The sequence below is a fragment of the Amphiprion ocellaris genome, chromosome 5, assembly GCF_022539595.1.
Source record: "Amphiprion ocellaris isolate individual 3 ecotype Okinawa chromosome 5, ASM2253959v1, whole genome shotgun sequence".
Taxonomy (NCBI): domain Eukaryota; kingdom Metazoa; phylum Chordata; class Actinopteri; family Pomacentridae; genus Amphiprion; species Amphiprion ocellaris.
In genome coordinates, this window is record NC_072770.1 from 10,594,926 (window position 1) to 10,615,089 (window position 20,164).

At 38.0% G+C, this 20,164-nt stretch overlaps 1 protein-coding gene across 12 annotated transcripts in view; it reads right to left on the reverse strand.

The window, feature by feature from the left end:
- The window catches only part of ptprt (protein tyrosine phosphatase receptor type T), a 412,332-nt gene that overhangs the window by 49,014 nt on the left and 343,154 nt on the right, over window positions 1-20,164 (reverse strand). For all 12 annotated transcript variants that reach the window (XM_035943149.2, XM_035943147.2, XM_035943148.2 and 9 more), the window contains one exon: window positions 15,276-15,363. In XM_035943149.2, the coding sequence (XP_035799042.1) occupies window positions 15,276-15,363 (88 nt within the window). The remainder of the gene's footprint in view (window positions 1-15,275; window positions 15,364-20,164) is intronic.

Consider the following 20,164-nt stretch of genomic DNA (forward strand, 5'->3'; position numbering starts at 1 on the left):
TTGTGCACAAACAAGGTATACAAACTACAAAGCCCAAGGTCCACGCCTGTGGATATGTCTCTTCTGTTTCAAACAAGTAGATTACAGCTACCACAAAAAGAGATCGCTGCATACATTTTTAATGCCAAACAAAAAAATGCAAGTCAAAGCTGAAACTAATGTTATATAATTTATAAGTTTAGCAGAATTAGACTTAATTCATACAACATTAGAAGCTTGTGGTCATTCCTTTTTTACAGCAAACCATCCTTTTCCTATTGAAAAACTCTTTTCTCATTAGCACTCACTTTCTTATTCTTATTCTGAGGAATGCCGTCTCTTCAGTCTAGCGGGAGCGAATGTTCACCTGCAGCAGACCATTCATAACTTGGACAGAGAAGGGAAAATTCTCTGCAGATAAGTGGTGGTATGATGGCGGAAAGCGGCTCATTAGCTGTATGAGAAGCGAATTAAAGCTGCTTCCTGAGCCTCATCTTCTTGTTTAAAAATGATAAATCTAGGATGAAACTGTCACGAGAGCAGCCTGGTGTTACACTTAGCTGCCTTTTAGGTCAGTTAAGGAGAAAGGTAGGTGGTCTGAGTTAAAATCCTACTTTAGTGGGTCTCTTATAATTGTCTCAGCAGCAAAATATCTCATCAATTCTGATTCATTCATCAACAATCAATTATCACACAGCGTCAGTGATCACAGCTCATCATTGCCACCATCAACGAATATCAAACTGTCGACCCCCCGAAGTTTCAGAACAATGAAATGCAATCACTGTTGATCCACCACCTTCTAATTAAAAATAAAATCATTTCCAAAATCATTACCTCATCGTCTCCTTCCACCACCTGATGCATTTTTTCTTAGCGACAAACAGCAGTTGTTCAAAAATCAGCATCAAAATTCTGCACATTGCCATTATAGTGTGGTCGTTACCCCCCCACCACGTCTGAAGAGGAACAATGATTAACAGCAATCACCGGCGACAGTATCAATAATGCCGCCGCTGGCATTTAAAATCAGCCTCATTATCACCATTATCTATGAGCGTCCCTCCCGCTGAGAGCTGCAACAGAAACCGTTTCATCATCTGATGGATGTGGAGGTGGGGGGCTGCAAATGTGATCAGTCTTTCTTTTAGTCCTAACCTCCTTTGTCTTTTGTTGTTTATTATTTTACACAACCAATAGAAAGGTGTGTGTCACTCTCTTGGAAACAATATTTTTTCATGTATTATTTTATCAAAGTATAAAAATCCACATGGGAGCAAAAAACAAACAAGAAAACTTTAAGTGGTGAAAAGTACCACTGCATTTTTAATAAAGTCTGCTGCCGTCTGTTTTAGGTTTTGCCGGTTTGGACACGTATTTCCAATACAAATGCTACAGCATAGAGCACTATGCAAAACTTTTATGCACTAAAAGTGAGTCAAAAATATATATTATATACTACATTAACCCCCCGAAACCCAAAATTGCTAGCAGGTTTGAAAGTCGTTCTACTTACTGTTTTATAATCGGCCAGAAGCCTCAAAAACACAAAGAATCATCAAGTTTTCACCTTTCCTACTGACCTTAAACTACTCATCAAAAACACATCAGAAATACAGTCCAAATCTAAACCAGAAATCATCACTCACATTCATTTTAAACTGCATACCTCATCTGCCAAAAAAAAAATAAAATATATATACATATATATATATATATATATATATATATATATATATATATATATATATATATATATATATATATATATATATATATATATATACATATATATATATATATATATAATTTGTAGTAATTTGCAAATGGCAAAAATTTGGGGCTGAACTGCAGGCTGTGTATACACAGCAGATTGGAGGAAATTATATGAACTAAGCAGAGATGTACGCAGTAAAATATCTTTAGTACGTATAGCCACCATTTTTATTCATTTATTTACTCATTTTATTTCTTTTTATTTCATTTATTTATTTTTACTATTTATTTACTTGTTATTTATTCAGTTTTGCAGTATTGGTAACAGCTGTGGATACTTGGGAAGATATCATAAATATTGATTCCATTTTTTCTGAAAAAATAACCAAAAAAACTCAACTATGATATATGACATTATAACTGTGGCATACAGTGCAAAATATATTCCTCCCTACTTCCAGCCATGGTTGTTCTGTTTCCATAGTGATTCAGGGGATTATATCGCAGTGAAAAATGAGCCCACAGTGGGTGAAAATGCGGCAGGAAACACCGAGAAACTGCTTGAGCTTTAGAGTGTTGGCAAACTACAAGACAAAAAGAAAAACCTCTGAAACAAATCAATATGTCTTTTCAACAGAAACGATTCTCTGAGGTACTCGTGTAGACAGTTCAAAGTACTCTGTTCATATGTTGCCCTCCACAGAGATGGATCTCAGCATCATTGAATCAAGCAAGTTTTATTCATATTGTCAGTTTTTGGATGTTAAGATTGTTTCTGTTATATTGTTAAATAAGTGAGGCGAGTCATTGGTCTTGAATGCATTCTGCTGCATCACAATGTTCTCACATATGCAAAAAAGTCATGAAGAGCTTTTTTTTTTTTTACCAACAAGAAGTCCTGCAACAGATGGTTTGTCCTCCACAGTCACTGGTCTCAACATCATTGAATCAGTCTGGGATTACATGAAGAAAAGAAACAGTTGAAGAAGAACTGTGGCAAGTTTCCTGAGGTTTTTCTTCTTCAACTGCTTCTTTCTCTTCATGCAATCCCAGACTGATTCAAAGATGTTGAGATCAGTGTCTGTTGCAGGACTTCTTATTGGCAATAAAAATAGTTCCTGGTGATTTTTTTTATATGTCTGAGAACATTGCGATGGAGCAAAATGAATTCAGGACCAATGAGTTGGGTCAATATATAATTGAGAGACTTTTGAAGTCCATGGGATATATCTTGCATACATTTTTATTAAAAGTAAATAAACAATGTTTTTTTTATGTTCATTGTGATCATGTCTTTACAGATGCCATAATTATTTATTATGGAAACAATCACTTATTAATAAAAAATGACTGGATATACTAAAATGTAAACTAAATAATTGTCCAAATTTAATAACAGCCACCTTTTAATTAGCTAAACCATAATAAAATGAGCTTATTCAAAATTGTTTTGATTGTGTTCTTTTTTAAGTTGAGAGGTATTTATTTTTTTTTGGCAATATATCAAATTTTATATGGAAAATAACAAATTGTATCTGTGTCCGAGAAATGACTTTCAACTAAATTACCCAATACAAAAGCCCCTTTCAAGGAAATGTGTTAACTCCAGATCACATGACCTGCTCCACATGATGTCATTTCCTCCTGACGAAAAGACTGGCAAGACTCCAAGGCTTTCTGAGTTATTTAATATAAAGTAGTGTGGATTCAACAGGTTTACTACAATATCTTGATGAATAACTTTCAATTTCAATTTTACTCATTTGTATATATAGTGTTTAGAAAAATCTTTCTCTAAAAATGCCATGTGGTGTTTGGTTATAGGCAGCCATGTTGATTTTAGGCCTGAAAACAGCAAAAAATGTCAACTATGATGTACCTGTCAACTATGTTACAAAAAGTCCCGCAATTATATAATGACCCAGTCGCCCCTCTGATGAAACAATGTGACAGAAAACAATCTCAACATCCAAAAACTGACAAAGATACAAAGAAAACTTGCATAAAACTCTATGTTCTAATAAAAAGGTGCTTCCTCTCACTGTTTCTGAGTGACAATGGTTTTCCCGGTTTGGTGTGAACTTCAGACTGGCCTACACAGAATCCAGTCATCCAACAACTTTCTGATGAACTGTAACTCCAACTGTGAGCCAGATTTTATCATTCATCATCAGTGGGAGCTTCACGGACACTCTGATGAATGAATGGGAGCAAATCCCTGAAGCCAGGTTACATAACCTGGTGCCAAGTCTTCAGGGATAAGAGGCCGTTATCATAATGTCCGAAGTTAAAACTGGCAAAATTTAGATAAAGTTGATAGGTCTCCTTTTCACATAAAGCACCATCTGTACTTCACTTTTTCTTTAATTAGTGGCACGGATTCATGTGGAAAGGAGAACAGGAAAAGTGCTCGACATTAGAAAGATTTGTCTCCAAATACAAAACAAATTCCTCTCGCTGCAGGTCTGTGGGTGGAATAGTGGTTCTGCAGTGCTGCACTGCTGCAAGCAATCAAGCACAAACCAGACTGCTGTGATCCCAACAAGCCTGAGCGGAGAGACGGCGCATGTAGAAGTGTGTGCACGCAGACTGCAGGTATAGAACTTTCTTACTCGCTGACTCTCTATGTGCAGCCACATTTGTGCCCGTGTCTGTTTATTTGTATAACTGTAGTGTGTGTGTGTGTGTGTGTGTGTGTGTGTGTTTGACAGCTTGGGGGATGCTAATATTTGTTGTGGTTCTTTGGTCAAACACTTCAGAGGAGTTGTTGGCGTTCTGACTTCAGAGCAGCTCAGCAGACGTGTTGCGATTCAGAGCCAGAGAGGATGAGAGGAGGAAGAGGAGGTAACACACTGAGTGCAGCTGCACATAGAGCCAACACACACACACACACACACACACACACACACACACACACACACAAACGCACACACGGTTGTTTTCAAAACTTTCCTTCCTTTGCTTGCTTTAGTTGCTTCACACGCAGCCTTGTACACGCTCATGAAAACAAGATGCCCCTCATCCTCCCATGTTTTTATTTCTGCCTCTCCCTCTCTCATACACACACACACACACACACACACACACACACACACACACACACACACACACACACACACACACACACACACAAAGATCATTCATGTAACCTCTGCTGTAATGAGAAGCAACACGATGCAGGAGGGGATTGTGATGATGCCAGTGATGCTCGGAGGTGTAAGGCCAGGTGAAGGGGTGTGTGTGCATGCTAACGCCGCCTCGCTAAGACCGACAGGCCGCGTAATGATCCTCATTTACCCCGACACTAGTACACATTAGTGGGAGGAAGGAGGGCTTTGGAGGGGCGAGGCGTCGTAATGGGAGGTCAAAGGAGAAACGGACGAGATGAATAAACCAGGTGGAGGAGAAAGAGAGTGATGGACACATGGAGATAAATAGATGAAGTGGATTTTGAAATTTTAACCTCAGCCCTCATAATATGTTAATAACACACTGTGTACATAAAATGATCAGAGGTGGTGGAGGCTAAAATAAATTAAAACTGGAAAATAGTAATAATGAATGACATATTCAAGGCAGGATGAGAGGAATTTGTGATCTGCAGTACATTAGAAAGTCTATATCTCCAGATGCACACAAACACACATTTCTTCAATACACACAACATTGTTGCACCTTTACCAACACCCTCAAACCATTTCAGTCGTAAACATTTTTCCCCATTGCTCTATAATATAGCAGGGCGTGGCAAACCAAATAAAGCCTGTGTTTGTATTGTTAAATATGAAAAAAAAAAAAAAAAAAAATATGTATTTTGGTCTGTGTGTGTGTTTTTTTGATATATATTTTTTGATACTACACTCCTTAAATGTTGCACTATTTTGGCTGCTGTAACACTGCAAATTTCCCCACTGTGTGGCAAATATATGGTTATCTTTTCTTATCTTATACTTAGCTTAGCTTGAACTTTGCAAAACGTTCTCAGAATGTTTTAAAGACAAAACAATTCTTGCTGAAAATCATCTTCACCCTGACAACTGCTTTTCAGTATTTTTGTATGAGACTTTTAGATTTTTCCACAAACAGCGCTGCACTAACCGTACGAATATTCACTGTCGCTTTTCACTGTGCTACCCTATTGAGTGAGAGCTTCTATTTTATGATGTGCTTCACTAATTTGGGGTCAGCTGTGGGAGCAGATCGGGTTAGGGGCCTTGCTCAAGGGTTCAAAAGTGGCCACTGGGCTTGAACGCTCAACCTTCTGTTCAGTAGCTTCACATCTTCCAAACCAAACAATCCAGTAGTTTTCATCTTACTCCAGTCTCCCTCTTGTCCACTGAAGAAACAAAGCCACAAAGCAGGTGGCCAGCCAAAGATTTTTCCCTCAGATTGAAATATTTTCAACTTGCACAAATCTTTCCCTGCGTCCATTTGTGCGGCCGAGAGCACAGCTTGCTTCTCTGTGTTGTTTCCCTGCAAACATCACACAGTGAACATAATGATAAATAGAAGACAGATAGAAGGCGAGAGAGAAACTAAAGTTCAGTGATTGAAGGGTGAGAAAGAAACAGGACAGACAGAGATGAATAAACACCTCAAACCCTCAACAGAGAGCTAATAATAAGTGATATTTAGAAGTCATTTCTTGAAGTCTGTGCAATTTTTTGTGTGAATTTTCAATCATCTCCTCTTGGGGAGAGCAAAAGTGCAGCAGCAGCTGAACCAGTGTGGAATAGAAATGTGGGTTTGTCTATATTTGGGAAGGCACGATGTTTTAAATCAAAACTCTCCAGAGTTAAACGACTTAAAACTACAGACTGTATATCTGTAGGAATATATATTTTACTCAATAAAAAATTTTTCTGAGGTTTTATTGCTCGGTATCCCCAGTGATAGAAGCAGAATGGAGAAATCAATGAGCAAATCAATGATCGTTGCAAATGTGCAGGTTGGACGGACTGTTTCTGAATGTTGGTTTAAATAAATACTGTGGTGACTTCAGAATACATGTTATTTCATCTACGCAGCTCCAGAAAAAAAAGAAGAATTAACTTCATCTGAATGATAATGCCATTAAGACTGCCACGTGTGAGTAACAGTATTAGAATGAAACACATGTCGCTCTACTAAGAGCTAACAGGAATAAGATTTCAGATTTCTCTGTTGTCTCTCCACAAATTAACAAATCCAGTTCCCCACAATCCAGTAGCACCTTCTCAGCATTCAGGTAAACTGTGAGGATGTTTTTCTTACACCTACTTTACATTTATCCACTTAAACTTAAAAACAAACGCCTCAATTTTAGGTTGTTTGCTTCATCCACCGAGTCGAAATCCAAATATTGTGAATTTTAAGTACATTAAACTTCCCTACTAAGCAGCCTAAGTTAACTAACGCATTTAATCTTTAACATTTGTCTGGTAAACAGTTCCAGGTGGTGCAATTACTGTTTCATTGGCAAGCAGAGTGGAGGCTTAGGAGGACACAAAACAGCAACTTTTTGTAGAAAAAAATCTATTAAATAAAATAGATTAAAGTATTCAGTCCAGGAAGTTCAGCTGCGGTGAACTCAGATACACAAATCTACACCGCTGATCTACAGCAAGTCACTACTGATCTTTAATATGACAGAAAGCTGTCTAAATTAGCAAATATATATGTTTTAGGAATGTTTCTTTCCAAACACACAATCTATCTGACAGAAGAATCTGCAAAGCACATATAAACACTGTAAATATGCTGTAGGAATGCAGAAACACCATACTACACGCTTTAACACATCACTTCTTCCTCATCTAAGTTCATCAACACAAAGACCACCACACATATAAATGCATCACACACACTCGTTTCCACTTTCAATTGATTTGTGAGGATCCTAAGTTCTGTAACTGTCAAGTGTGAAGGCAAAATTACTCTTTCCCCTTTCTAAGGTATTTCCTTGCAGCTGTTAGCTGACATCATGCTGACAGGCAGATGCTGTAGGAGGAAGGTATACTAGGACTCTCTGCTATGGTCAAGATTAGGTATTGTCTATTCTGACGTGACTAAGCAGATAAGTTGTCTCCAAATTGGTCTGTAATCTAAATCTGAACTTCTCCCAACTATAATACATACCTGAAGATCAGAGAGAATCCTCAGAACTGATGCTGGCGTTGCTTACATGCACTGCTGCTCTGTTGGTGTCACTTCTCCTGACAGCAGTAAACCTTACAGCCTAAGTCATCTGATTCTCCAGTGTGTCTCTCTGTCTCTGCTTCCTCATATTCTCTCGATGTTGCTGAACTTCCCCAACATCAAGTAAATTTGAAACAAGCTTTTGAAATGTTGCAGAAAAGGATATGTGCATTAGGATAATTTCTATTAACTGAATTGAATAAACTAGGCAGCACAGTGTTAGAGAGTATAGGCTAAGTTACAGTAATTAACAGAGTAAAAGCCTGAAACACAACCAGCCGTCTGCCAACTGCAGAAAAAAAACTTTGAAGCAGAGGAAGAAACAAACAAAACGTTGTTCTTCTATGAGAGAATATGGACAGAAGTCTTCAGGAATTGTTTTCAGTCAGGAAACATTGTAATTATTGCTTTATTATCAGCTGTCACGGTTCATGGCTCATGCTGTCTGACAATGAAGACAATGAAAAGAAGTGAGTGAAACTTATTTCAAAAAGGTATTTCCATCAACAATTTTGTGCATTAACTATCTGAACCTGAGGCAGTCAGTGGGATCATTTGTCACTTCAGTATGAAGTTCTGCACCTCAATGGAAACAGAACTAGCATGGCTAACATGTTATATGTCATATGTGTATGGTGGGGAAAACATACATCTGGATACTAGAATTATATTTGTTTCCTTCCTTCCTTACTTACTGCGACTGTCGGTCGCTACAGAGTCATTAATATCACTCCCTGGTTGCACTGTGAAGTAGGTAATTTTTCATTTTTACAGACTCTAGTTAGTGAAAAGTTTTTTTTTTTTAACAATTCCTTAATTGAGACATGCAGAATAATGTCATTTTGATAAGAAAAATCACAATGTTCAGCTTAGATCTTAGATATTTTCTGTTTAAACAAACATGTACTGTTTGAAAACTGAAAAACTGTGAATTCTTCCTGTTTTTACAGCTTTTTTATATGATACATGGTGTTACTTTGGCAATTTATATATATATATATATATATATATATATATATATATATATATATATATATATATATATATATATATATATATATATATATATATATATATAAATTGCCAAACAACAACAATCCTTTTGAATGCAGGTATTAAGGTTCAGAAAGTTTACCATTTTTCAGTTTTTAAGTGAAAAAACCCTTCAAAGTGAGTGTAAAACTTTGTTGTAAATGGCTTTGCAAACTTTTTCTAATGCAATATTCTAAAATGTGCACAAAGAAAATGTTGTTGAAGCACGTTTATTGACATAATCCATTCCTTAGCCCTTTATCTCTTAACTATCACTACTAAATTACAAATTTCACCTTAGATCTTTTCCGATTAAACTGACATTTACTGTCTGAAAACTGAAAAGCCACAGATTCTTCCTATTTTTACAGTTTCTTTCTATGATAAATGGTGCAATTTTGGACATTTTCTTGAAAATAAGATACCTTTCGAATCCAACAGCAGATTTTGGGGTTCAGAAGACTTAATTGTGAAGTGTTTTGTGAGCATTATTTTTTTTTAATGCAATACCTAAAAATGTGCATAAAAATATGTTACAGAAGCACATCTACTGGCATAATTCATCCCTTTGCCCCTAAACAGAATGCTTATTCTGAACTTTAACCCAAATCCGATGCTAATATGACTGTAAAACGTTATTCTAACCAGTAAACAGCCTTTAAATGTTTACCTTAAAGACAAAATGCCTTCAAAACTATTCATTCTCAAGGTCTGAAAGTCAGATTGGACCTCAGTCAGATAAACTGTAATTACAAACACACACACACACGCACGCACGCACGCACGCACACACACACACACACACACACACACACACACACACACACACACACACACACACACACACACACACACACACACACACACACATGCTGCCCCCTCTTTGCACATATGTAAATGCTTGCTAATAAATCGATTTATTTTGAAGGGGTGCCTCTGTTGAATTATAGATGACCATATGGGAGGGTTGTTCTCTGAACTGAAGGCTGAGAAGGAGAAGAAGAAGGGAAAAAAATAAGGCAACAAGAAGAAGCAGAGAGGAGGGGAAGGAGGGGAGGGAAATGGAAGTAGACAGATGCCTGTAATGAGGAAACACTACTGTGCTTTGCCTCAACCCATAAACTGTCAGAGGTGATCAGAAGTGATGAACAGATGGAGAGAAAGGAGAGGAAAGGACGGGAAGAAAGGGAAAAGATGAAAAAAATGGAGAGATGAATGAGTGTAGTAAATAGGAGACGGATTGGAGTAAAAAGAGGCATTTAAAAGTGACGAAATTTGAAGGAAGAAGGAGGTGAAAAGAGAGAAAAAGGGATGATACAGAAAGAAAACAAAAAAGCAAGGTGAAACGAGGGTGTTTAGGAATAAAAATGAAAGAGTGCTGATGAAAAGGGGTTGGAAAGAGCGAAAAAAGAAGGAGAAGATGAGCGGTGGAGATGGCAGAGGAGGGGAAGTAGACAGGAGGACAGGAGGCTGGTAGACTAACATTTATTCAGTGTGCTGAAGGGATTTGAAACATGGCATCAACCGTTTGCGTTTGGCAGATGGCCGGAGGAAGAGTGTGTTAACACTTCAACTCGAATCAGGCCTTTCCAAACTGTTCCAAAAGAGAGAGCGAGAGCGAGGGGGGAGGAGAGGAGAGGAGAGGTGGTGGAAGTGTGCATTAGCGTTGGTGAAGGAACGGCGTCGCAGAAGGTGAAAACGTCCTCGCAAGGATAGAACGATTAGCGCAGCTGCCTTGGCGGGGATTTATAGGGTTAGAAGTTGGGTGTTGGTTTAAATCTCACAAAGCCAGGCCACAAATTTAGCTCCCCCCGAGGCTCAATGAGCATTTGCTCGGGTTAGAGGTGCTGTCACCAGATGGAGACCCATGCGATGAGATCAGACTTTAACCAATAAATTTGAACCTCTTCTTCTGCGAGACTTAAACATAAACCCTTCCTGCTGCCGCTTACAGGAGGCTGCCATGTGTCCTTTCTCTTCTGATTCTCAAATTGAAAAATCATGTTGGCTGCTCAGAAAATATCAAATATCTCTAATACGTCGCTGGAACTGGTGACTGAGAGAGTCTGAGGTGGGAAACAGGCCATCCGGCTGCACAGTCATGCTTAATTTCTACGTCTGCAGCAATTGTTTGAAAGTATTTCTGTAGTTGTCGATTGGAAATTTAGTTTAAATAGATTTCTGAGAAGCAGAGTTATTATTTGTTTCAACTCTGACTCTCAGTCCGTACAAACACCTTGAAAATGTATAATTTCTCTTTATAGCAGAGTGTAGTATAAATATTTAGCTACAGTGAATAATGTGATACTAAAATTATCGGTCAGAGTTGGTGGCAAGTGTTCAAATTCAACAAAGGCCCCACATGCATATTGGTAAAGTGCGTGTATAGCGTATATATGCAATTCCACTTGCTGTAATTTGGTTTTCATTTATTGCTGTTTGCTCAATAGCGCCCTCTCTGGAGCTACAGTGTGTAACTGGTGTTGGTGCCACACTGTCAGTTCCTGAGAGGCGTGCACGAGGTTGGCACAGCACGGCACGGCACGGCACGGCACGGCACGGCACGGCACGGCACGGCACGGCACGGCACGGCACGGCACGGCACGGCACGGCACAGCACATAAACAACTGTTTTCTTGATGTCCTTTTGTTGATTTTATGAGTATATTTACACTATGAACGATTTGGATGTTCATTGGAGTGTGTTGACATATATTTAATGTTTTTATTTGATTAAATATATATTTGGGGAGTTTGAGACACACCATGAGGTAGTTATCTAGAGAGCATTAGCCTAATGAATAATAACGTTTGGGCTCAGTAAAAATAAAATAAAATGAATAAATACATGAAAATGAACAAATAAAGAAAATAACGCAAGAGTTTATATTAGTCTATTTGAGTTAAGACTACATATGTCCACCCAGCAAATTACATTCATTTAGGAGAATTAGCTTTTCCTGTTAAGTCAAAAGGTAGTTTTAATTGGTAAATAAATTGTCGCATAAACACAACTCTTTAAGTTCAATATTCATGAAAATCAAGTTGTTTTAATTACTTTATCCTCATTATTTAAAACTATTTTTTGATGTTACATTCTTAAGTACCAGAAATTGAAAAGTTGAATATCATTAAAAAAGAAGACAGAAATTAATTATTTCAAGAACAAAAACGTTTTCTGTTATTTTTTAAAATTATTTTGTAATGTGTATTTTAGCACATGCTATTTAAATATTGCAAGCAAAAACAGCACAAATTGTCACTATCATCCTGATCCATTGGTTTGCTAAGCAAAAGAGTTGGCTAGCCAAATTTCACTGCTAAATCTGACTAGCATTAGCTATGTGCAGTAGTTATACATTTTCCATTAACCATAATAGCATGTGTAGTCTAAACTCTGTACATATGTTAACTTCTGGTTATATCACAGTTGGAAATATTGTAAAATTTATTTGTAAAAGACATGGTACTCATGTTGAAATTCCCTTTGTTTCATATTTGTTTTCCTCCAAGTTCTGACACTCAGTCTTAAGTTTTCCAGGTATGTTTAGCATATAATAGAGGGGAAAAAACAAGTTGCTCAGCCCATTTCATGAACTTGATTTTTTTTTATATGCAAAATAATCAAGTTTAAATTTCACAAAACCCGATGTGATTAGCAACAGTATTATGTCAAGACAACCCTTCAAAAATAACGCTTGCAACTTCAAAGGTGCATCTGAATCAGTAAATTAGAAGGTTTGGTTTAGTTAAGTAGTGTTTAGTTACCGTTCAGAGTATAAGAGGGGATGAGTCCAACTGTGAGACCATTTATTAGGACATTTTCTGTCTTAAGCTCCGAAACAGAAGGTAAATCCTTTGTTTCTGAAGGCGAATTAAAGTTCAACCTGACAAAAGGAGGAAGACAGAAGAACCTTTTACCCATATTTAAAGTTTTAGCTTCCCTTGTTCTAATAAAGAAGCCGCACAAAGTCATTTCCCAGAGGGCCTTTTAAAACATTTTCTCAAGAAAATGAGCCTTTATACAATCACAGCAAGCAAGATGGACAGTTTCCATTACTAGGCCCTTGTAATTAAAGGATTTGTACTAATAGCAAATTTATCATAATTCCTGTTGGCTATCAAGTCCTTGACAGGCTATTTCATTCCAGCGCAGTGTTTCATTCTAAAGCCTTCAGGTTAGTGCAGTGTCTTTGCCTTGACATCTAAACCCTTGTAATGAGATATGTACACACACGTCGAACCGCGCACGCCAACACACACACAAACTGTAATATGGAACCACACAAGTCCAATTTAATGGATCATACCGGTCATGCATGTTCATGTGGGGCCGACACATATGCAAATGTGAGCACATACGCACCGCCGAGCCACTTAATAAAACTTCAACCAAACAATCCGCTTCTCTAGTTGCAGCCTAATAGCGGCCTGAGGTTGTCTGGTGCAAGATAACAAGCACACACACATACCTACACAACTCCCAATCAGAGAGGCATCATCTATGCACGTAAAATTATAGAAAACGCTCCACATATTATGCACTGTCATATTCACATGCTAATTCACACTCTAATGGCCAAACACACACACACACACTCGTGCTCCATGCAGAACTCCGAATATCATTACAGCCGTCTGTCTACGCTCCAAAATGAAGCTTCATTTTGACAAAAGTCGCTCTGAATAAAAAAGAAGCTGCAGGCTTTGATCATCAGGCAGGATTGAAAAAGAATCCTTCTGCAAACTAAAAGTTATTTTTACATAGTTACTTACAGAAGTTTAAGATACCAGTTTCGGTGAACTTTGATTTTGCATTTGTTAAAAATAAGGGCTTGGCAACATGGCCAAAAAATACAAAATAAAGACTGAATATAATTCAAAATTAGTTGTCTGTGTTAAAACTAAACACCTCTTCCCAGTAACTAATGTTACAGTCTGTGCAAAACCAGCTATCTTATTATCCTTTGACCTTGTTAGTGCAATTTGGTTCACATATTCTACCGTTCAAAGGTTTGGGGTCACCCAGACAATTTCCATGTTTTCCATGAAAACTCACACTTTTATTCATGTACTAACATAACTGCACAAGGGTTTTCTAATCATCAATGAGCCTTTCAACACCATTAGCTAACACAATGTAGCATTAGAACACAGGAGTGATGGTTGCTGGAAATGTTCCTCTGTACCCCTATGGAGATATTCCATTAAAAATCAGCTGTTTCCAGCTAGAATAGTCATTTACCACATTAACATTGTCTAGACTGGATTTCTCCTTAATTTAATTTTAATTTAATTTTTCTTTCAAAAAATAAGGACATTTCTAAGTGACCCCAAACTTTTGAATGGTAGTGTATTAGATAATAAAAATCACACGGTCACAACATTGAATATTGTTTTTGAATGGAGAGTGCCTCCTTCAAAGTGTGTTGCCGTTTGAAATCTTAATGTTTCTGGCAAACACGTTTTCAATCCACTTACAGTGTTTCCTTCAGGAAACTGACCAACAAAATGTGTCAAGCAGCCAATAATTATGGCTTTCACGGACAGTGGGGTTGAAAAGACTGAACTAATTGTCAAAGAACATGATCCTGACCTGGATCTCACTGGATGATTGCATCTAATATGATGACACCTCTACATCTGCAGGAAGTCAGCCACATGTTCGTGGACAGTTCAGTAGCTCAGATGTTTGCCAAAACAAAAGTTTAGACTCGTATCCTGCAGCTAATGGAAGTTCTTAGTATTCATTAATACCTCACTACATTCTGATCTCAATACTCAACACACACTGATTTTGTGTGATAAAAACTCTCTCTAAAGTGTTGATGTCGATGTTTTTATACCGGTACGACTTTGTACATTTGTCTCACCTCACATAATTCCAATTGTGCCAAATTAATCAGTTAATTTTAAAGAAAAAAGAAAGCATGACTACAACTTTGATCAAACTTTTGATTCAGCATTTGATGACAAACATTGGAGCTTTTCAACCATTTTTTGTCTTTTTAATCAATATTTTAATGAATACCCAGCCATATTACCTCTCTTTGGCAGAGAAAACAAGCCATTAAAAATGAAATGTTGCACACCAAACCAGTCCACACTGCAGTCAGGCTGGACAGTTAATGAAGAAATGTTTCTGTGCTAAAGAAAATGCAACCAAGCAATTTAGTTCACACCAAAGAAACCACTCTGAACCAAAACACATCAACAAAAATTAAAACACATAACTTCAAACAACCCGATCCAGGATGAAGTCAACCATACCAGGCCTCACCGTACTCAAATAAAGTTCTAACTAAAAACTGCGAAAATATCCAGCGACAAAGTGCCACAGAAGTTTTTGTTCTTGTCTTTGCAGTACTCACAAGCGATGATGTTGCCGTAGCGATTCTTGTTGCGGTTCTCGTCCTTCTTGGCTGTTTCCCAGGGTGCGGTCTGTCCTTCTGCCAGGGCCTAAACATACACATGTTCGAATCCATGTGCACACACACACACACAGACACACACACGCACACACACACGCAAAGTTTTATACTGAGGTATGAACACAGAAATATGCATGCACATATGGTCTGATGCCTCAAGCTTGTACTCTGACACATGGGTTGGCAGAAGTTGAAAGAGTAACATGAATATGAATGAAAATAACTGCTAGTTTGCAACATACTCTTTAGCCCTTATGGCTCCAACCACATTATGGTTGAAATCTGACTAAACTCCCATTAAAAAGGCATAAATTCTGCTTTGGTGTCCAAAGTGAAGCTAGAAGTTATGGCTGGATATTTTCATGGCAGAAAGCTATCAATCCCCATTGGGTCAGTCCTTTGGCCAGGTAGCTGTTTAGCAGATTCCAGCCAAATCTGTGATACTTTGCTCATCAACATACCAACAGGAAGGGGTGAAAATATAACCCCTTTCCAAACTTTACTGGCAGAGGTAATCTGTTTAACTTCCTACACCATTTTTTGTTTTTAAAAAAAGCAACGGGGATGGAGTAAAACAGGGTTGTGGATGTTTGAAATCGGAGAAAACAAAGCAAGCACAGGTAAAAACACGACAGGAGCCGAATAAAAAGTTTGGGTTCAGTTGTTCTGTTGGTTTGGTCTGAAAGAGAATAGTCCGTCAGTGCTTTGTTGGAGGAGCGAAGACAGATTGTCCTGACTCCCTGCTGTGATGCTGGCCTGTGTGGCAAGCCTCACAAACACAGCAAGGACAAAATGTGCATGTGTGTGCACGCCCATGTGTGTTTTTTGTGATTTTCACTGCACGTTTTTGCCATTTTTGTGCATGCATACACACTACATATGCAAGTGCAGTATGTGTACATGCATGTATCTTTGTGCAAGATCACTCTCATGCTTGTGCTAAGCAACCAAACCCCAAGTCTCAAAGGTTGCCATATGGACACCGAACTATTTTAGAACAACCCTTACAACACACTGAGGTCGCACACACACACACACACACACACACACACACACACACACACACACACACACACACACACACACACACACACTCCTCCCTATAGGGACAATTGAATAGTCCGTTTTGAGTCCATTAAGAGCTTAAGAAGACCAGACAACAGCTTTCACTTACAGACACTGATATGACCTACATATACATGCACACACACATACACACGCGCACACACACACACACACACAATGTACCAAACAAATGCATTGTGACAGAAAAACAGACACCTAAACTTATCGCTCAGTCAAGCAGAAAATGGATTCGTTTAAAGTGGCATATGGGCCGGACAGCGTGTGTGTTATGTGTGTGTGTGTGTTTCTCTGTGCATGCATTTATAAAAACGAGGTTGGAATTTGCTTATTTTTTTGGACGCATTAAGTAGGAGGCTTCAGTAGGAGGGTTACGCATGCGTGCGTGCACGTATGTACCCTTAAATGTGTGTGTGATCGCATTTGCATAAGGTGTAGGTTGCTGAAAATAAAAAAAAAAAACAAGCAACAAAAAAACAAGGCAGTCTTAACCAAAGTCTTCATATCTGAATTTCATCGCTTGTTTGGAATTATTAATATTCTATATAATCACACAGTGGAGTGGGCGGACCACACACACACACACACACACACACATACACACACACAGCCTCTGTTGTACCAATGAGTGGGTGCCTTTCTGCAATAATGGCAAAACTTAATAAAATAATTCTATTTAGAAACTCACAATCAGGCAAAAAAAAAAAAAAAACATGCTGGAATGATAGTGAGTGTGTTCACTACAGCAGAAAAAAAAGAAACTTTTGACTTCACAGAATCTGCATCAGAAGACATTAAACAAACAGAAATATATCTACTTTTCCATTTAAACTATAGATCACAGCTCTCCACATAACTAGATGTACCATTTTCTTCAGGTTTATCACATGAGAACGCATTAAGTTCGATTACTCGTGATGAGGTCATGTGCGGGCTCCATTACGGTAATGGTTTGGACGCAGTGGCTGCTTCACTGGTCCTACTGGCCGGGTTTCAAACAATGTGGAATATCGCTTTAAATGTAAAAGGTGTAATCCCAGCGGGGAGCAAAATGATGATAGTGTGGCGGCTGTTGGTGTTAGTGGGGTTAATGGATTTCAACACTGGAGGTCATATCACACACAGGGAGAGGGACAAGAAGACACCATATGGGGTGTGGTGATGGAAACACACACACACACACACACACACACACACACACACACACACACACACACACACACACACACACACACACACACACACACACACACACACACACAGTCAAAACACTCATGGGTAACATGTGCCAACACCTCACAGCATAATGACTGGATGTTAATCTGAAAGCATGGATTTGTGCACATAAACACACTAATATAGACAAAAATAGACAATAGGAATGTATATTTTGTTTGTTTAATGTCTATGTGCATAGAGAACTGAAGAGAAACCTGAAATGTTGCAGTCCACAAACACAACACAGTTTATTCTAAGTTCTAGATGATGTCCAGCTCAAGGGTACGACTAGTTGTGAATGAAGAGGTTGTAGGTAGCATGGAAATGCTTGTAATAACAGCAGACATCGCAGCTAGCAAGTTGGAAAAAAAGATGAATGTTTTGTAGCTGGACAAAACTAAGTTACGGTGACCTGAATACCTGAGCTACTGTGCAGTTGCCTGCATGCAGCGGTTGTTTTACCACTCACAAAATAATCACTGATTAAGCTGTTTAACCCTCTGAACCACAAACCTGCGGACAGGTTTGAAACACACGGGCGTTAAAAATCGCTACAATTACAGCATTTCTCAGAGACGGAAGCTGTAAAAACAGAATCTAATTTACCACTTCCTCATGGTCCTTGAACTAGTTATCATAACATACTGTTCTGTCAGGAAACTCAACCAAATCTAAGTTTAAATTTGCCATATTATATGCAATGATGTAGATGCTATCAAAAACACATCTGTCTTTTTCATTTTAAATTGCCCAAAAGAAACCACTTAATTTAACCACATTCTGTAAAAAACAAACAAACAAAACAAACACAAACAAAACAAAAAATTCCGTGCTCCTTGCCACAATCGTTAAGCTACGACTGATTAAACATTTTGGAAATTTTCAGTTTAGCTTAGGCTGAACTTCAGGCAGTGTCTACACAGATCACATAAGATCTTACATTAAACTTAGATGACTTTATTCATCTCCAGAGAGAAATTAAGCAGCATGGACATTCAATAAAGGTGTAAACAATAAGACAACACAAAATAATAGGGTATAAAGTGAAAGTAAAGTGAAATAAGAATATATGTAAAATATACTATAGAAAAAATCTATAGAATATACAAAAGTGACAGAATGTGCAAACGAGAATGTGCTTGGATGTGCATTAAGTGAGTAAAATATCTATGGAATCAAAGGAATCATGCTTTTTTCTAGTATTGGTAGCATACGTGGACACTGTAAAAAGGTTGTACATGTTGATTCCATTTTTTCTTATTTTTTATGTAAAATGAATAGTAAATTGAATGGAATTCAAGTTATGTTATGATTCATGTTATTTTAACTGTGTAAAACTGCACAAAAGACATTTCTGAGTTCTCATGACTTCTAGCCATTGTTGTGTTGTTTCCATTGAGATGCAGGAATTTACATTGCAGTGAAAAAAAATGAGCCCACAGTGAATTAAAATGTGACAGCACGAGCACAGAAACACCTACAGACAGCTTTGGGCTCAAAGTGTTAAAATTGCAACAACTGATTGATTGATTTTTAAAAATTTCGATTGCTGTATTACATTCAAATTTGTCTCAAAATTTGCAAAGTAAACCTCTAGAAATGACTGAATGAAGAAATGCTGAATGAGCTACAGGCACAAGAAGAGCAGAAGCCAACCTGAATGTAACATCGTGACCTCTATAGTGTCCACTGTATGGATTGTGGTAGTTGTTGTTGGTGGCAGGTGGATTCTTGCAGCACTATAAATAAAACTCCACTTTCTGTATCCCTCTTTCTCTCTCACACACAGACATACGCACTCCAGAATAAATCGCATTTGCTCTCCCCTGAAACATATCAGTGGGTTTAAACCAAAATGACAGGAAGCAAATGAAAATATAACGTACGGTATCACAGAGGGACAATTTTCAACAGGCATGCGGAGTCCGTAATAGAAAATATTCATTCATATGTGCGTGGGAGGTGGAGGGAGGTGGAGGGAGGTGGTGGAAAAACAGTCTCTTTCAAAGATTTATTGCCGGTGACAGAGACAAAGTAAATGAAGGAAGAAAGGTTTGGTGGAGGAATAAACGAATAACAGAGAAGGGACGAGGATTTGGGAGTAAAATGAGCCGAGGGTCGAGGTTCCCGCTGACCAAGAATGATTCTGAAAATGTCTATATGTGATAAACTGTGCTCTAAACAAACACTTGGAAGAGACAAAAAGAAAAAGGTTACAAAAGAAACAATCAAAGGATTGTGTTGTGTGAAAAGAAAGAACTGAACAGAGGAGATGGGAAAAGACACAAACAGACCTAGAGAAAGAAAGAAAATTGTAAAGAAACAGACAGAAGATTAAAGCAGAGCGAAGAAGAAGAGGTCAACTGATAGTTTGGGGAGAAAGAAGAAAAAACACGACAGGAATGAGCAAGAAGAAAGAACTGTGTGAAAAAGCAAGGAAACATGGGGGAAAAAAGAGGCCATGATGTTAGTGAAAGAAAGTCAGAAAATAAACAAGGGAGACCAGAAAGTAGGAGCCAAAAAGTTTA